This window comes from Lithobates pipiens, unplaced genomic scaffold (assembly GCF_037356315.1).
Source record: "Lithobates pipiens isolate NorthernLeopardFrog02 unplaced genomic scaffold, aLitPip1_a1.2 Scaffold_35, whole genome shotgun sequence".
In the NCBI taxonomy this organism is placed as follows: Eukaryota; Metazoa; Chordata; class Amphibia; order Anura; family Ranidae; genus Lithobates; species Lithobates pipiens.
The window spans coordinates 8,589,256-8,607,032 of NW_027507811.1; the positions used below are offsets into that span (position 1 = coordinate 8,589,256).

The following is a 17,777-nucleotide window of genomic DNA, read 5'->3' on the forward strand; positions in this document are numbered from 1 at the left end:
CTGACCGGAGAGGTGAGGAGGATTCTGGGAGGTCACATGACATCACTCTTATCTCTATTAATAAAACACAGACCTGACCGGAGAGGTGAGGAGGATTCTGGGATTCTAACATGATATTCCTATTGGTTCCCCAATACAGAGATTTCCTCTTGTGAAGTCAGGTGATCATATGACCATCACAGTGCCTCCATGTGACTCCCTAAAACCTGAGAGACACAACATGGAGAAGATTCTAGAAGTCACCAAGAAGATGATGGAGCTGCTGACAGGAGAGGTGAGGAGGATTCTGGGAATTCTGGGACATTATCCAGTAACAGACAAGGGATGTGTCTGGATGGTGACTGTATCATTGTGTGTGTCAGAAAGATACTGAACAATTATTGCAGTTACGATTTATACAATGAATGTTTTATTATATATTTAGAGTGGAAACCCCGGGGATGATAATATTGATGTTAAAGAAGAGTTCAAAGAGGAGGATGAGGAGTATGGAGTGATGGAGGAGTTTTCAGAAGGACACAAGGATATGATGGAGCCACCAAATATCAGGAACCCACCAGAGAGATGTCCCCGTCCTCTGTATTCCCGGGATTCCACACAGGAAGGTCACACCATCCCCCACCATCATCAGGTAGGTGGAGTTGAGGGTCGGGAACATAAAGTGATTGAACACTCTGACATGTGGAGATGATGTGTGGACTCTACAAGATGATATTTTCTATGTGATCTCACATCATAAATACTTCTATGTTACAGATGTTATTTTCTGCCATTCTGTTGGTTTAGGGTGAAGATCTGATGAACATGAAAGTTGAGGGTGAAGTAGAAGAGACGTATGTGAGGGATGATCAGCAATATACGGAGGAGGCTGGAATGACGAGGACATTCATAGAGGAGGACACTCCTACAGAGATCAGCACAGGTGACCCATCATATATTCTTCTCTTATCTCTGCTCTGTTACTGCTCACTGATTGGTCCAGAGTAGGGCGGGAGCTGAGTGATATCAGCCAATAATAGGTTGATGACGGTCCCCTCCCTGTACTGATACCCTATTTGTGGTTCAGCTGGCAGTATTAGGTTGTGGGTCACTCCTAGTTACAGTAGCACAGATATGATAACACAGATTGAGCCTTTCTTAGGTTGGTTCCTCTTCTTCTAGCTAAATGTTACCATAAAACTCTATTACCAGTCTTGTTGGGATGAAAAGTAAGGAGTAATATGAAGACTGAAACACTTATCTTTCCTGGAGTAAATCCTGCTGCAAGCTCCCTCCAGTGCTTCGTATCACCAGAAGCCTAGGCCTATGGTCACTTGTTCTATGGTAAAGGGTCTACAAGTCTGAACTTTGACCCTCTTGTCTATCAGAGATCACATGACCCAGTGCCTAGGCTTGTGGTTGTGTAAAGAGCATGGACCTCCCAGCCCCCATTGGTTCCTGCTCTTCTGACAAGGCTGTGTAAATGTAGAAGTGATCTGGGAGGAGGACCAAAGGACTGAAGAGGGGGGAAAAGTCCCGGCTGGTTGGGACCTCCACAGAGAACATCTCCTCACTCATATCTACCTGATCCAGATGGGATCTTGATGGAAGTGAACTAACCCTCTCATATCTATTGATGATGTTTTTATATTTTTCCAGGACACGCCATGGAGAAACCCTCAAAGGATCGTCTCACTTTATCTCCAGGTTGTAGAATGGAAGATGAGGACATCACAGGAGATTGTGGAGGAGAAAAGACAATGATCTCCACTATGGATGGTGGACTTCACAGTGTGGATAGACCATGGAGTCCCTCCGACTCTGAGCAACCTCGTACTGTGGGGGATGGGGCCGGGAATAAGCGGGAGGAGACATTTTCCTGTTCTAAATGTGGGGGAAGTTTTAGCTCTGAATTACATCTCACTGAACACCAGAAATATCACACGGGGGAGAAGCTACATTTCTGTTCTGAGTGCGGGAAATGTTTCCTTCAAAAGTCTGCACTCGTCACACATTACAGATCTCACACAGGGGAGAAGCCGTTTTTTTGCCGTGAGTGCGGGAAATGTTTTCCGCGAAAAGCGTACCTTGTTATACATCAGAGGTCTCACACAGGAGAGAAGCCGTATTCCTGCACTGAGTGCGGGAAATGTTTTACGAATAAGTCCCAACTTAACACCCATCAGAGGCTGCACACGGGGGAGAAGCCGTATTCCTGCCCAGATTGCGGAAAATGTTTTTCACAGAGGACCCACCTTTCCAGACATCAGAGTTCCCACAAAGGGGAGAAGCCGTATTTCTGCCCCGAGTGCGGGAAATATTATGCACGGAAATCAGACCTTGTTGTACACCAGAGATCTCACACGGGGGAGAAGCCATATTCCTGCCCTGAGTGCGGAAACCGCTTTTCACACAAGTCCCAACTTAACACCCATCGGAGGTCGCACACGGGCGAGAATCCGTATCCCTGTCCCGAGTGCGGGAAATCGTTTTCGCGGAAGTTCAATCTTGCTAAACATCAGAGAACCCACGCTCGGGAAAAGCTTTTTTCTTGCCCAGAGTGCGGGAAATGTTATAAACGGAAACCAGAATTTGTCATACATCAGAGATCTCATATGGGGGAGAATTTGTATTCCTGCTCTGAGTGCGGGAAATGTTTTTCAAGGCAGTCTTGGCTTACCAAACATCGGAGAACCCACACAATGCTTGAGGTGTCCTGAGTGCGGGAAATGTCTTCTATAGGGATCATACACTATATTACTAAAAGTATTGGGACGCCCCACCCTCACACGCACTGGCGTCCCAGTCTTAGTCCGGAGGGTTCAATATTGAGTTGGCTCCGCCCTTTGCAGCTATAACAGCTTCAACTCTTCTGGGAAGGCCGTCCACAAGGTTTAGGAGTGTGTCTATGGGAATGTTTGACCATCCTTCCAGAAGCCTGCACAGAGTCCTGACTTCAACTTGATAGAACACCTTTGGGATGAATTACAGTGGAGACTGCGAGCAAGGCCTTCCCATCCAACATCAGTGCCTGACCTCACGTCAGGCACTGATGTTGGATGGGAAGTCCTGGCTCGCAGTCTCCGCTCTGATCCATCCCAAAGGTGTTCTATCGGGTTGAGGTCAGGACTCTGTGCAGGCCAGTCAGGTTCCTCCACCCCAAACTCGCTCATCCGTGTCTTTATGGACCTTGCTTTCTATGCCACGAAGAATGAAGGCATAAGGGGGTCCCCCCGTCCCGGCACTAGCAAGGTGGGCCTAATAAAGTGTATGAATTGTACATAATATTTGATAGCTGATGATGTGTATTGTTTGAAATATTTAGTTTATTTTATGAATTAAAGTTCATTGTTGTAAAATCATCACTCAAAAAAACATCTACACACCTCCACAACCCCTTCTAGAGTGTGATGTTCCTCCTGTCCTCGTATCTCCTGGGGGCTGGTCGGTGTATTGAACACTGGGGTCAAATTGTTTATATACATTATCTGGAGCCCCGGTGTAATAAACAATGGGACACAATTTTTCCCATTGACACCAACAATGGGGCCCAATGACACCAACAATGGGGCCCAATGACACTAACAATGCCCCCAATGACACCAATGATAGGACATGATTCCTCCCACTGACACCAATGGAGGAGCATTATTCCTTCCACTGACACCAACAATGTGGCACTATTTCTCCCAATGATTCTGGCAATGGGGCACGATTCCTCCCGCTGACGCCAAGGATGGGGCACAATTCCTCTCACTGACACCAACAATAGGGCACTATTCCTTCCACTGACACCAACATTGGGGCACAATTTCTCCCAGTGACACCAAAAATGTGGCCCAATGAAGAGGCACAATTCCTCCCACTGACACCGAATCATTGGGATGCAATTTCTCCCAATGACACCAGTAGAGGGGTACGATTCCTCCTAATGGCACAATGATGGAGCACTATTCCTGCCACTGACACCAACAATGGGGCAGAGTTCCTTCCAATAGAGTCACGGATGGGACACAATTTCTCCCATTGACGCCAACAATGGGGCCCAATGACACCAATGATAGGACATGATTCCTCCCACTGACACCAATGGTGGAGCATTATTCCTCCCGCTGACACCAACAATGTGGCACAATTTCTCCCAATGACTCTGGCAATGGGGCCCAGTGATTGGGCACTATTCCTCCCACTGACGCCAAGGATGGGGCACAATTGCTCTCACTGACACCAACAATAGGGCACTATTCCTTCCACCGACACCAACATTGGAGGACTATTCCTCCCAGTGACATCAAAAATGTGGCCCAATGAAGGGGCACAATTCCTCCCACTGACACCAACATTGGAGGACTATTACTCCCACTGACACCAACATTGGAGGACTATTCCTCCCGCTGACACCAGCATTGGGATGCAATTTCTCCCAATGACACCAGTGAAGGGGTACAATTCCTCCTAATGGAGCACTATTCCTGCCACTGACACCAACAATGGGGCAGAGTTCCTTCCAATGAACTCAAGGATGGGACACAATTTCTCCAATTGACACCAACAATGGGGTTCAATGACAGCAATGATGAGACACAATTCCTCCCACTATCAGCAATGATGGGGCACCATACCTCCAACTGACCCTAATGATGGGGCACAATTTCTCCCACTGACACCAACAATGTGGCAGAGTTCCTTCCAATGAAGTCAAGGATGGGACACAATTTCTCCGATTGACACCAACAATGGGGTTCAATGACACCAATGATGAGACACAATTCCTCCCACTGTCACCAATGATGGGGCACCATACCTCCCACTGACCCTAATGAAGGGGCACGATTCCTCCCACTGACACCAACATTGGAGGACTATTCCTCCTGCTGACACCAACATTGGGATACAATTTCTCCCAATGACACCAGTGAAGGGGTACAATTCCTCCTAATGGCACAATGATGGAGCACTATTCCTGCCACTGACACCAACAATTGGGGCAGATTTCCTTCCAATGAAGTCAAGGATGGGACACAATTTCTCCAATTGACACCAACAATGGGGTTCAATGACAATGATGAGACACAATTCCTCCCACTGTCACCAATGATGGGGCACCATGCCTCCCACTGACCCTAATGATGGGGCACAATTTCTCCCACTGATACCAACAATGGGGCACAATTTTTCCCAATGACTCTGGCAATGGGGCCCAGTGACACCAGTGATGGGGCACTAATCCTCCCACTGACACCAATGATAGGGCACTATTCCACTCACGGACAACAAAGATGGGGCATTGTTTTTTCCCACTGACATCTGGACCTTTTCTAAACCCAACAGCCCCCCTAAAGTCTGAAGTACAGTATACTGGCCCTTTGTTTAGAAGGTTTGGAGACCCCCTGGTCTACAGTATACCAGTTCCTTATTTTCCTTACCTCCCCTACACCCAAAAAAAAACCAATGTGAGGTGCCCTCGAAATCCGGGCTTGGTATGGATTTATGGGGGAATGTCACACAAACATCACATAGTTTCCAATAGTCCCGAATTTCCCAGGACATTCCCGGGATTTAGACCCTTTTCCAGATTTTAGTGTTTCCCGGGAAATGTCCCAGGAAATAAATTTTTCACAATTTTTTTTTCTCCGAGGTCCGCGGCCGGTTGACATAATGTGGCCACCATTTTCCAGAAGACCAGAACATCCATGCGCTCTGTGTCTGAGCCAAGCTCAGCAATGGGCAGAGGTGGGTGTCCTGTGATTGGCCGAGCCGGTCATGTGCGGGACGGACGGAGGACATGATTCGCCTGGAGGAGCTGGTCACATGTGGATGCAGGGCTGGACTGTGTGGGTAATCACGCCATCCCTGCATGCTGCCGGAGTATCCTATACGCACGCTGTGCATCTCTGTCAGACCCCCCTCCTCTCTGTCAGCCGCCCCCTCCTCTCTGTCAGACCCCCCTCCTCTGTCAGCCGCCCCCCCTCCTCTCTGTCAGACCCCCCTCCTCTCTGTCAGCTGCCCCCCCTCCTTTCTGTCAGCCGCACCCCCTCCTCTCTGTCAGCCGCCCCCCTCCTTTCTGTCAGACCCCCCCTCTCTGTCAGCCGCCCCCCCTCCTCTCTGTCAGACCCCCCTCCTCTGTCAGCTGCCCCCCCTCCTCTCTGTCAGCCACCCCCCTCCTCTCTGTCAGCCGCCCCCCTCCTCTCTGTCAGCCACCCCCCTCCTCTCTGTCAGACCCCCCCTCCTCTGTCAGCCGCCCCCCTCCTCTCTGTCGGACCCCCCTCCTCTGTCAGCCGCCCCCCCTCCTCTCTGTCAGCCGCCCCCTCCTCTGTCAGCCGCCCCCCCTCCTCTCTGTCAGCCCCCCCCCTCCTCTCTGTCAGCTGCCCCCCTCCTCTCTGTCAGCTGCCCCCCTCCTTTCTGTCAGCCGCCCCCCCTCCTCTCTGTCAGCCGACTCCCTCCTCTCTGTCAGACCCCCCTCCTCTCTGTCAGCCGCCCCCCCTCCTCTCTGTCAGCCGCCCCCTCTCCTCTCTGTCAGACCCCCCTCCTCTCTGTCAGCCGCCCCCCCTCCTCTCTGTCAGACCCCCCCTCCTCTCTGTCAGCCGCCCCCTCCTCTCTGTCAGACCCCCCCTCCTCTCTGTCATCCACCCCCCCTCCTCTCTGTCAGACCCCCCTCCTCTCTGTCAGCTGCCCCCCTCCTCTCTGTCAGATCCCCCTCCTCTCTGTCAGACCCCCCTCCTCTCTGTCAGACCCCCCTTCTCTCTGTCAGACCCTCCCTCTTCTCTGTCAGACCCCCCTCCTCTCTGTCAGATCCCCCCTCTTTCACCTCTCTCCCCTCCTCCCCCCTTTCTCACAACCCCCCCCCCCCCGCTCACTACTGCCTTTCTCTCACCTCATTCTTTCCTTCCTCAGGCTTTATGGGGCCCCGATAATTTCTAACAGCAAGCCTGTGAGTGAGTGCACCAGTTCGGATGTGTCTTGACCTACCCCCTGTCATAGAGGCTCTATGACAGGGGGTAGGTCAGTGTGGAGTGTAGGGGTCCCTCTATAACGGGGGTAGGTCAGTTTGAAGTGTAGGGGTCCCTCTATTGGACCCCTACACTCCACACTGACCTACCCCATCATAGAGGGACCCCTACACTCCACACGGACCTACTCCATCATAGAGGGACCCCTACACTTCACACTAACCTACCCCATCATAGAGGGACCCCTACACTCCACACTGACCTACCCCATCATAGAGGGACCCCTACACTTCTCACTGACCTACCCAGTCATAGAGGGACCCCTACACTCCATACTGACGGACCCCTACACTCCACACTGACCTACCCCCTGTCATAGAGGGACACCTACACTCCACACTGACCTACCCCCTGTCATAGAAGGACCCCTACACTCCATGCTGACCTACACCCTGCCATAGAGGGACCCCTACACTCCACACTGACCTGCCCCCTGTCATAGAAGGACCCCTACACTCCACACCTGAGATGTAAGGAGGGACTCTACTGGGGACACCTGATGGCATCTGGTGGCAGGCGACGTGACAAGTGACACACTCTGGCTCCCACTGGTTCTGCATTATGGTGAGTTGAACTATTTAATTTTATATCACAATGTAATAATAATGCACTTTAATCACCCTGACACCATAACAACCATGGTGCCGGGACGATTTAAGCGCTAACACAAGGTGTTTGGAGTATCTTTATTTGCTGATTGTTTTTTTTTTTATAAATTCTTTTTATTAATTTTATGCAAAACATACAAAACAGTGGACGTGCCTGTGGCACATCCAGAGGCCAACGGCCAAAACTAACTAACAGCCACAACTAACTAGCCCAATCAGACCCCTCACCCCCCTCCCCCCCCCCCAACCAAAAGTCACAGCTCGACCGGCACCCTTATATCATCTCTTATAGATGTAATGCCTGAAACTTATGATAAGGTAATACAGTAACAGAATACCCGACAGAACATCCCCACTCACATGCCTAAAGTATCAACAGTACACATCTGCAAATACCTCCCTTCAGTTCAGATTTCTCGTTTCTCCCAACCCGACCGCCCCCATGCTATACATTATCAACCCACAGTGGTGTTAGCATTAAGCCAGGAGTGCCAGACCTTATCAAATTTCTTCATACACCCTCTGGCCTCATAGGTACGCTTGTAATAAGGCAACATCGTGTTTACTAGATTTTTCCAAAAGGAAACCGTCGGGGCCCTTGTTTTCTTCCAGTGTAAAAGAATGGACTTTCTACCATAGAACAAGAGGATACTCAGCATTGTGCGCATGGCCCGTGAGGGCACCACCTCATCAACCAGGCCAAACAGGCATACTCTAATAGTCTTAGGAATAGGTACTTGAATCAGTTCAAAGATGCACAGAGTTATATCTTCCCAAAAACCCTGTACAAGTGTACAGTCCCAAAAAATATGGTGAGCATCCGCCGGGGAGTGAGAGCACCGCCAGCATTCTGAGGAGATGTTAGGAAAAATCTTACCCAATCGGGCCGGAGTATAATAGCTTCTGTGCAGAAATTTGAACTGGATCAGTCTGTCCCTAGCGGACACCAGATGTTGAAATGGCTGGACCCACAGATCATCCCAGTCCTCCACTTGGGCATCCGGAACCTCAGTTGCCCACCGCTCCCTACATTTTGCTACCGCCTGAGGCGTAATCTGAAACATTTCCCTATAGGTCACCGAAAGAGGTTTGACCAAGTCCACCCCCATCAACAACCTCTCCAAAGCTGATGGTACAGACCCCACCCTCATCTCCCGAAACTGCGTTTGGAAGGCATGTCTAATCTGTAGAAACCGGAACAGGTAACTATTTGGCAGGTCGTGCCTAGTCTGCAATTGGGGAAAGGTCTGTAGCTCCCCATCTCTGGTAATATCCCCCACAGTCTTAATACCTGCCACCACCCATAACATGGGATCCGGGAGGTTATAAAAATGTGGTAAGGTCGGGTTCATCCACAAGGGAGTGGAAGGGGACACCCCCCTATAACTGGGACACGTTAATTTAACCGCTACCCCCCATGCTCTGATAGTAGCTTTCATGGACAGCGTTAAAGGTAGCTCCGATTTGGAACCCCTAAACAGGGCGAAGCGTAAACTGTCATATGCCCCCAGGTGAGCCGCCTCCAACACTGTGGCCGCATCCCCATCGTCAACCGTCAACCAACGGCGTGCAAATACCATCTGCCCGGCAAGATAATACTTGTGCCAGTCGGGTAGAGCCAGGCCTCCCCTCTCTCTGGGTTCCTGCAGAACTTTAATTCCCACTCTGGGAGTTCCAGGAGCCCAAAGAAACGATGAGATTATACTGTCCAGTTTGCGGAAATAGGACTTCGGGACCCAAACCGGTGCATGCCGAAGAAAATACAACACCACTGGGAGAAACTTCATCTTCAACAGACTAATCCGTCCCATCAAAGACAGCAGGAGTTTGATCCACGCCTGCGTCTTCTTCTTAAGTAGCTGTACCAGGGGCAGTAAATTCAGGGCCATATAGTCCTCTACCCTCGCTGTAACCTGCACACCCAAGTATTTGAGGGACTCAACCCACTGCAATGCCAGCCCGGGGTCCGCCCCAGCCCTTGCCCCCGCATCAATGGGCAAAATTGAGGACTTCCCCCAGTTTACCTTTAGTCCGGAAAACTGAGCGAAACGGTCCATAATTCCCAAGGCCGCTGTCAAAGATTCCCCCGGGTCATTTAGGAAAAGTAACATGTCGTCTGCGTACAATGCAAGAGTCTCGTCAATAGTCCCCACTCTAATAGGACTAATTCTGCTCGAGGACCGCAAAGCGACAGCAAGCGGCTCCAGAGCCAGGGAAAACAGAAAGGGCGAGAGAGGACAACCCTGTCTCGTCCCCCTACCCACTGCAAAAAAATCAGACGTGGCCGAACCCAGTTTAATCGCCGCTCTCGGTTGGGCATATAACATTGCTATCCATCTTCGAAACTGCGGACCGAACCCCATGAGCTCCAACACCGAGTTCATGTACATCCAGTCCACAGAGTCGAAGGCCTTTTCAAAGTCTATGGAGACCACAACTCTGGACGCGCGTGCAGTCTGTTTAATCTGTAAATGGGTAAAAAGTCGTCGCAAATTAGTGTCCGTGGACTTACCCGGCATAAAGCCAGTTTGGTCAATATTAACTATCGAGGGAAGCACCGTGGCTAAACGTCTGGCCAGTATTTTGGTGAGAATTTTTAAGTCCATATTAAGTAGGGCAATCGGTCTGTAAGACGCACATTCCAAAGGGTCCTTTCCCGGCTTCAACAAGAGGACCATGTACGCCTCCATCATAGAGTCCGGGAGGGAGCCTTGCTCAAGACAATGACACAAAAGCGCATGAAGTCGGGGGGCCACCAGGTCCACATTAGCCTTGTAAAAGTCTGCTGGGAACCCATCAGGGCCAGGAGCCTTGCCCGGGGGGAATGCAAAAATCGCTGACTGTACCTCTGCAAGCGTTATTTTGGCCTCCAAAAGGTCTCGGTCCTCATCGGAAAGTCTAGGAATAGGTAAATCATCCAAGAACGAAAGCAATGCTGACTGGTCATAAGAAGGAATGGGGGAGTATAATGCGGAATAAAATTGAACAAACTCCTGCATGATAGCCCCCGGTTCACTAATCAGTCCCCCACCCTTCTCCCGAAGAACCGGGACACAGGTGAGGGAGCCACGATCAGCCACCAGCATTGCCAATAGTTTCCCATTTTTGTCGCCCTCCGCAAAGACCGTCTGGGCCTGTTTAACTGAGTCTGCACGTGATTGATTCGTGAAATGCAGCGAGAGCGTGCGCCTCGCCTCCAACAGGGCCTCGTATGTTGCACCTGACGGAGAGTCCGCATGCGCCCTGGCTTCCTGATTTACATGTTGCAATAAGTCATCTACCTCTTTCCCATCAGTCACCCTGGCCATCTTAATAGCCGAAATAAAGTGTCCCCGTGTCACCACCTTAAACGCATCCCATACCACACTGGGATCAGCCGACTCAGCGTTTATAGACCAATATGTTTGCATCTCTCCTGATACCTGATCCTGGACCAAGTCATTTTGAATCCAGCCTGGGGAGAGCCTCCAACCCCCTCTCCTCCCCCCCGATGAAAATGTCAGGGTAACTTCAAGTGGATTATGGTCAGTCAGTCCCCCCGCTTGGTAAGTCACCCCAGTTACATATTGCAGCAACAACTTGTTCCCAAACGCTAAATCAATTCTCGCCGCCGACTGATGAGTCGTCGACACATGCGAGTACCCCTTCTCCAGCGGATGCTTCCACCTCCACAGCTCCACCAGTTCCGCCACGGAGCACCAACCAAGTAGATCAGCCGAAACCCCCCTGCGCGGGTTGGAGGTATCCAAGGCCGCATCAAGAACGGCATTGAAGTCCCCCAACCACAACACAGGAAGGTGAGCATACGGTGCGAGCTTGGTCAGGAGATCATACAACACCCTGACCTGAAAAGGTGGCGGGACATACACATTAATCAATACCATTCGCTTGTGAAAGATATCCAGAACCACAGCCACAAATCTGCCTCCTGGGTCAGAGATAACTTGATGGATTTTATAAGAAACAGTTCTAGAAATCAAGATCGAAACACCTCTAGCAAAGGTGGAGTACGTTGAGTGCAAGGCCCTCTGTATCCAAGGTTTGCGCAGAGCCAAGACCCTGCTACCATCAAGATGGGTCTCCTGCAGGAGGATGATGTGTGGCTTGGACAGCTTAAGAAATTTAAACACAGCAGCCCTCTTAACCCTATGTCCCAGCCCTCGGACGTTCCATGAAACAATTTTTACATCATCCGCCATTAAGCATGTTGACCATACATATATCAAGGCATCTGTCTAAAGGTAGGATAAGTGCATTCCAGACATAAAATACATAAAGTTTGCAGCGATACCTGCTAGGAAATTTCCCCAATCGAGCTGTGACTTCCCGAAAACCCACCCCTGCCTGTATACCAGTAACAACCCCAACCAGTCCGGTATTTAGCTTTGTCCCTAACCCCATAAACACCACAAAGAAAACAGTTGTGGTCATGGCACCGCCATGCCGCAGTAATCGGTAGTCCTGCAGTACTAAAGTCAGTCCTCTTCAACTCCACTTTAACGCTCCAACTCACATAAGAGCCATGTAGTAGGGTAAAATGGGCCTCCGGTCCAGCACACGAACAGGTACCACCCTTCCAAGTAAGCCCCTTGGCAGGGGCATGATACACGGGCCACCCCCACCCCCTTCTCACAGCCAAAACAAGTGGACCCACATCCTCCAGAATTTCCCCAAGGCAAAATAAGGAAGACAAACTAGGCCAGTCCAGACTGCAAAATAGCAAAAAAAGAAAAACAAAATGAAAAATGTAAAAGTGTAAAAATGCAAAAATGCAAAAATGCAACTGTGTGGATAATATCCCCAGGAGCAAACTTCAACAGCATTTCCCCCCCACAGGTTCAAAAATCACAAATGAAGTAGGCCCAGTGGTCTGAGACTGAACGCCAATAATAAAAAGGAGGAACAGAAAAGGGGGAAAAGTAGGCACAGACGGGTCATGTTGAATGTGAGCACCTCAATAAAAAACGCCTCCCAGTTCTCCAGAGGAACAGCGTCAGGACATAGTATCACCGAGGAAAAGCCTTCTCACCAACCGAAGAAACACGCACTCACAGTTCCTTGTCCATCCAGTCACTGGCCTCCTCAGGATGTTCGAAGAACTTAACAGCCCCCTTATGTTGCACCCGTAGCCTGCTGGGATAGAGCATACTGTACTTTATCTCTTTATCACGCAGTCGGCGGCGCACCTCGGTAAACGATCTCCTCTTCTGCTGCGTGGCTGCAGAGAAATCCGGAAAGAGCATTATCTTATCATTACCATGGCGCAGCTCCGGGACCTTCCGGGCTCGGGTCAGGATCAGATCCCGGTCACGGAAGTTTAAAAACCGGACCAGGAACGGTCGAGGGAAAGCTCCCGGTGGACGGTGGCCCGTCGGGACTCTGTGCGCCCGTTCCACCACGTATGTAGGCGACACTTCAGTAATAGACAGCAGTTGTTTAAAGAATTGTTCTGCAAAGTGAGCAGGCTGGTCACCTTCAGTGCCCTCCGGCAGTCCCACCACTCGGAGATTATTGCACCTTTGACGATCCTCAGCGTCTATAGCCTTATGTTGCAACGCTTTGACCTGCTCCCTGAGCTCCGCCAGCTGAGCCCCATAACCATGAGACGTGTCCTCCACCTCCGACACCCTCGATTCCACAGTGGTTAGGCGACCCCGTATCTTGTCCAGGTCATGTCTGATTAAATTACATTCAGAGGAGAGGTGGTCTATGCGACCCACAAGTTCTGCTTTGCTTGCACTGATGGCTTCTAATATAGGTCTGGTAATGGCATCAGTGTCCACCGCAGATGCTGCAACTGATAAGGGCTCAGCTCCTTCCTTCTCCCTCGGTTGCGCCATCTCCCCCTCTGTGTGCTCTGCACGCTGTGAGGTGGTGGAAGAAGACAATATGGCGGGGGCGGGGCTTAGCTCCGTGCTTCCCGCGGAGTGCGAATGGCGCTGGTCCCTGCGGGCTCTAGCTCCCTTTCGGGCGGCGGAAGATGGCATCCCCAGCTGCAGCTCACCTTCCCCCAGCGGATGCCGGTATTCGGCGGCGGATAGCGGCTCAAAATCGGGCGGATTATGATCCGGAGGTGCGGAGCTGTGGAGACACGCTGCTGCCTCGATCACATCCGGCCGGAAGTAGATTTGCTGATTGTTAAACTTTCTGAAATACACATAATTCTACTGTGGAGTAGGATCTGGGCCTGCTGTCCCTCCATCCATTTCTTTCCCTTTGTTTCTCCCTCCACCCCTCGTGTATCTCAGACTCTAACCACACTATCTTTGAGCCATGCCCCATTTAAGCCACACCCACTATTTCACACAAACCACTCCCATTTTTCCTCTTTTTCCCATGCCACCCCTACTAACGCATGCCCTGCCCCCTAATTATAAGGTGACCCCCGCCTACAGCTAAAAAAGTTTTCCCGATTTTTTTTTTTTTTACAATGTTGGCAACTATGACATCAAGGAAAAAAAATGTGATCTGAGCATGCAGCCTGTGAATCTTTGCGACCTCCCCTCTTCTTAAGGCTCCATTCACACTTGTAGGACTACAAAGTTGTGCTACTTTGGAGTGCAACTTTGACACAACTTCGGATGGGTGCGACTTTGGAATTGACCACTGATAATGGACAGCTGTTGCACAACTGTCACATGTAACACATTCAGGTGCAGATTTCATGCGACTTTTGAGGCTCCTTTGTGACTTGGGACGCGACTTGTGTGAACCCTAGTCGCAGGACATTCAATGTATGTCTATGAGAGCCATTCCTACTGATACTACTGAAGTCGATGCGGCTTCAGAAAAGGTTCCTGTTCTACTCTGGTCCGACTTTCGATGTGACTTTAGCCCAGAGAATGCAGAGCCAGATAAAAGTCACACTGTAAAGTCGCAATGCAAGTCGCACGACTTTGTCATCTCACGAGTGTGAAAGGAGTCTGAGGGTTAACCTTGAAGTCTATAACCCTCAAGTCGAATGAAAGTCGGATCATAGGAGTGCATGAACTACTCTGAAGACGATGCAATCCTAAGTTATATTGGATAAGATGGGGTGATGTCAAAAGTCACATGACAAGTCGCACAAATGTAAATGAAGCCTAAACCATACAAGGTCACATGCCTTCAGCATGGGGGGGGGTAGGGTTACCAACCGTCCAGGATTCACCCGGATAGTTCGGGTTTTGAATCGTGTGTCTGGGTTTCAGTCCACCCGAAACCCAGACACATTATTCAAACCAGGCTGTGGCTCCCCAAGTAACCTAGATAGTCATACACAAATCTGTTGCCGCTTCGGGCAACTGTTTGCAGGCCAGTTTAGCATCATTGAAGGGTGGGGTCATGATGTCAGGAAGAGCAATCTGGCCACACCCACTGGCACGCTCTGTGCACTACATTACTACTGCCCTTGGGGCACCCAAATGTGTCCCAGGTCTTTTATAATCCTATAGTGTTTACTGCAAAAAAAAAATAATAATTGCCCTGTGACGCAAAAGTGTTCGGGTTTGGCTTGAAGAAAAGGTGGCAACCCTAATAGGGGGTACCTTTTAGGGGAGACCCCTGGCAAAGCACCTTGTTTCTAGGGGTTGCAGTTACTCTGAGCTCCACAAGGTGGTGATCTCACTTCTACTCAGACAGGAAGTCTCTATGGAAGACAGGAAGTGATGTCAGGTACAGACAGGAAGTTTCGGGTGAGAGGTGAGTCGAGCGGAAGTAGAGAGGAGACATCGCTGGAAGTGGCAGTAGAGGAGGTAATAAGATCTTATTTTCTATTTACACCCTGTAATCCCCCCGTCATGTTCCGTCCTCTTCCTCCATAGTCACTATGACGTCTTTTATCTCCAGCAGATGATGATACACATATATAGTGTGGAAACATAGATTAACCCCTTCAGGGTCAGAACATTTCCTCACCTACGGGGCCGGAACATTCTCTTCATTTTGGAGATGTGTCACTTTTCCCACAAATCACCTTCTCACCTCATCAGTCTATACTAACGGCTTATACAACTTTTATTATTGGGGTATGGGGGGGGGGTTATTTAGACATAACGGTAACCTTTTTCAGCTCTTTGCCGGCATATCAAAAAAAACGAAGCAAAAGTAGACAACACAGAATTTACATAGAAAATTACATTTCTGATCAAAGGATGAGAGGCTCCCGGACCGAAAAAACAGAAAAAAAACCCTGAAAGTCCCTCTGTGTGTAATCCCACGGGGGAACCGTTCTTCCATGATAGAAACCCTCATATTATCCCCGTGAAGAATCAATTGACATATTACATTTATTCTGAATATCGTGATCTTTATTATATACAACGGGCCTTTCCACCTTGTTGGGCTTGAATGAGAAATGAGGGCTTTTGTAAAGCTAATGGACTCCTTGTGCTAATTGTCAGATCCTGAGCTGAACCCAAGCTGTCCGCTAAACACTACAATCCACATAATTATCTGTTTATTGGACAACAGAGATCACATGACCAACGAGGATGGAGGAGGACCGCAGTCACATGACTGAGAGGATACTAAACCTCACCCTGGAGATCATCTACCTGCTGACCGGAGAGGTGAGGAGGATTCTGGGAGGTCACATGACATCACTCTTATCTCTATTAATAAAACACAGACCTGACTGGAGAGGTGAGGAGGATTCTGGGAGGTCACATGACATCACTCTTATCTCTATTAATAAAAACACAGACCTGACCGGAGAGGTGAGGAGGATTCTGGGAGGTCACATGACATCACTCTTATCTCTATTAATAAAACACAGACCTGACCGGAGAGGTGAGGAGGATTCTGGGAGGTCACATGACATCACTCTTATCTCTATTAATAAAACATAGAGATTCTGGGAGGTCACCTGACATCACTCTTATCTCTATCAATAAAACACAGACCTGACCGGAGAGGTGAGGAGGATTCTGGGAGGTCACATGACATCACTCTTATCTCTATTAATAAAACACAGACCTGACCGGAGAGGTGAGGAGGATTCTGGGATTCTAACATGATGTTCCTATTGGTTCCCCAATACAGAGATTTCCTCTTGTGAAGTCCGGTGATCATATGACCATCACAGTGCCTCCATGTGACTCCCTAAAACCTGAGAGACACAACATGGAGAAGATTCTAGAAGTCACCAAGAAGATGATGGAGCTGCTGACAGGAGAGGTGAGGAGGATTCTGGGAATTCTGGGACATTATCCAGTAACAGACAAGGGATGTGTCTGGATGGTGACTGTATCATTGTGTGTGTCAGGTTCCTATAAGGTGTCAGGATGATGATAACAATAATTGGTAGTTATGGTTTACACACAAGCATGTTTGTTACAATTAATGTTTTAATTATATATCCAGAATGGAATCCTTGTGGATAATTTTGTTGTTAAAGAAGAGTGTATAGAGGAGGATGAAAAGTATGAGGTGATCAAGGAGCCTTCTGAAGGACACAAGGATATGATGGAGCCACCTAATACCAAAGAATGTCCCTGTCCTCTGTATTCCACACAGGAAGGTCTCACCATCCCCCACCATCATCAGGTAGATGAGGAACAATCACTGATAGTATCATTAGGATCTGTACATTATCTGCATTGTTACAACTGATGTCACTTTTATTATATATACAGGATGGAAACTTGAGAGATTCTAAAGTTAATGTTAAAGAAGAGATAAAAGAGGAGGATGAGGAGAATGTTGTGGTGGATTTTCCAGGAGGCCACAAAGATCTGTACCAGAACACCATGGAGGAGTCATCCAGTAATAGAAACCCACCAGAGAGATGTCCCCGTCCTCTGTATTCCCGGGATTCCACACAGGAAGGTCACACCATCCCCCACCATCATCAGGTAGGTGGAGTTGAGGGTCGGGAACATAAAGTGATTGAACACTCTGACATGTGGAGATGATGTGTGGACTCTACAAGATGATATTTTCTATGTGATCTCACATCATAAATACTTCTATGATACAGATGTTATTTTCTGCCATTCTGTTGGTTTAGGGTGAAGATCTGATGAACATGAAAGTTGAGGGTGAAGTAGAAGAGACGTATGTGAGGGATGATCAGCAATATACGGAGGAGGCTGGAATGACGAGGACATTCATAGAGGAGGACACTCCTACAGAGATCAGCACAGGTGACCCATCATATATTCTTCTCTTATCTCTGCTCTGTTACTGCTCACTGATTGGT

General features: G+C 49.2%; 2 protein-coding genes across 2 annotated transcripts in view; both read left to right on the forward strand.

Annotated features, from left to right (window-relative positions):
- LOC143955474 (uncharacterized) overlaps positions 1-17,777 on the forward strand; it is an 88,195-nt gene that overhangs the window by 34,497 nt on the left and 35,921 nt on the right. Inside the window, exon 2 of the mRNA XM_077465515.1 lies at positions 1,639-2,690. Coding sequence (XP_077321641.1) covers positions 1,639-2,690 — 1,052 coding nt within the window. The remainder of the gene's footprint in view (positions 1-1,638; positions 2,691-17,777) is intronic.
- Positions 15,351-17,525, forward strand: LOC143955903 (uncharacterized). The gene is made up of 4 exons (XM_077466026.1): positions 15,351-16,146; positions 16,619-16,753; positions 16,940-17,122; positions 17,212-17,525. Exons 1-4 carry the CDS (start codon positions 16,069-16,071, stop codon positions 17,488-17,490), a joined length of 675 nt encoding a protein of 224 aa, XP_077322152.1. The 5' UTR covers positions 15,351-16,068; the 3' UTR covers positions 17,491-17,525.

Bases quoted from the DNA above. Each gene is read 5' to 3' on its own strand.
- LOC143955903 (XM_077466026.1), top strand. From the start codon at position 16,069: ATGGAGGAGGACCGCAGTCACATGACTGAGAGGATACTAAACCTCACC. The intron at 16,147-16,618 runs GTGAGGAGGATT...TCCCCAATACAG, and splicing joins TCTACCTGCTGACCGGAGAG to AGATTTCCTCTTGTGAAGTC. The intron at 17,123-17,211 runs GTAGATGAGGAA...TTATATATACAG, and splicing joins CCATCCCCCACCATCATCAG to GATGGAAACTTGAGAGATTC.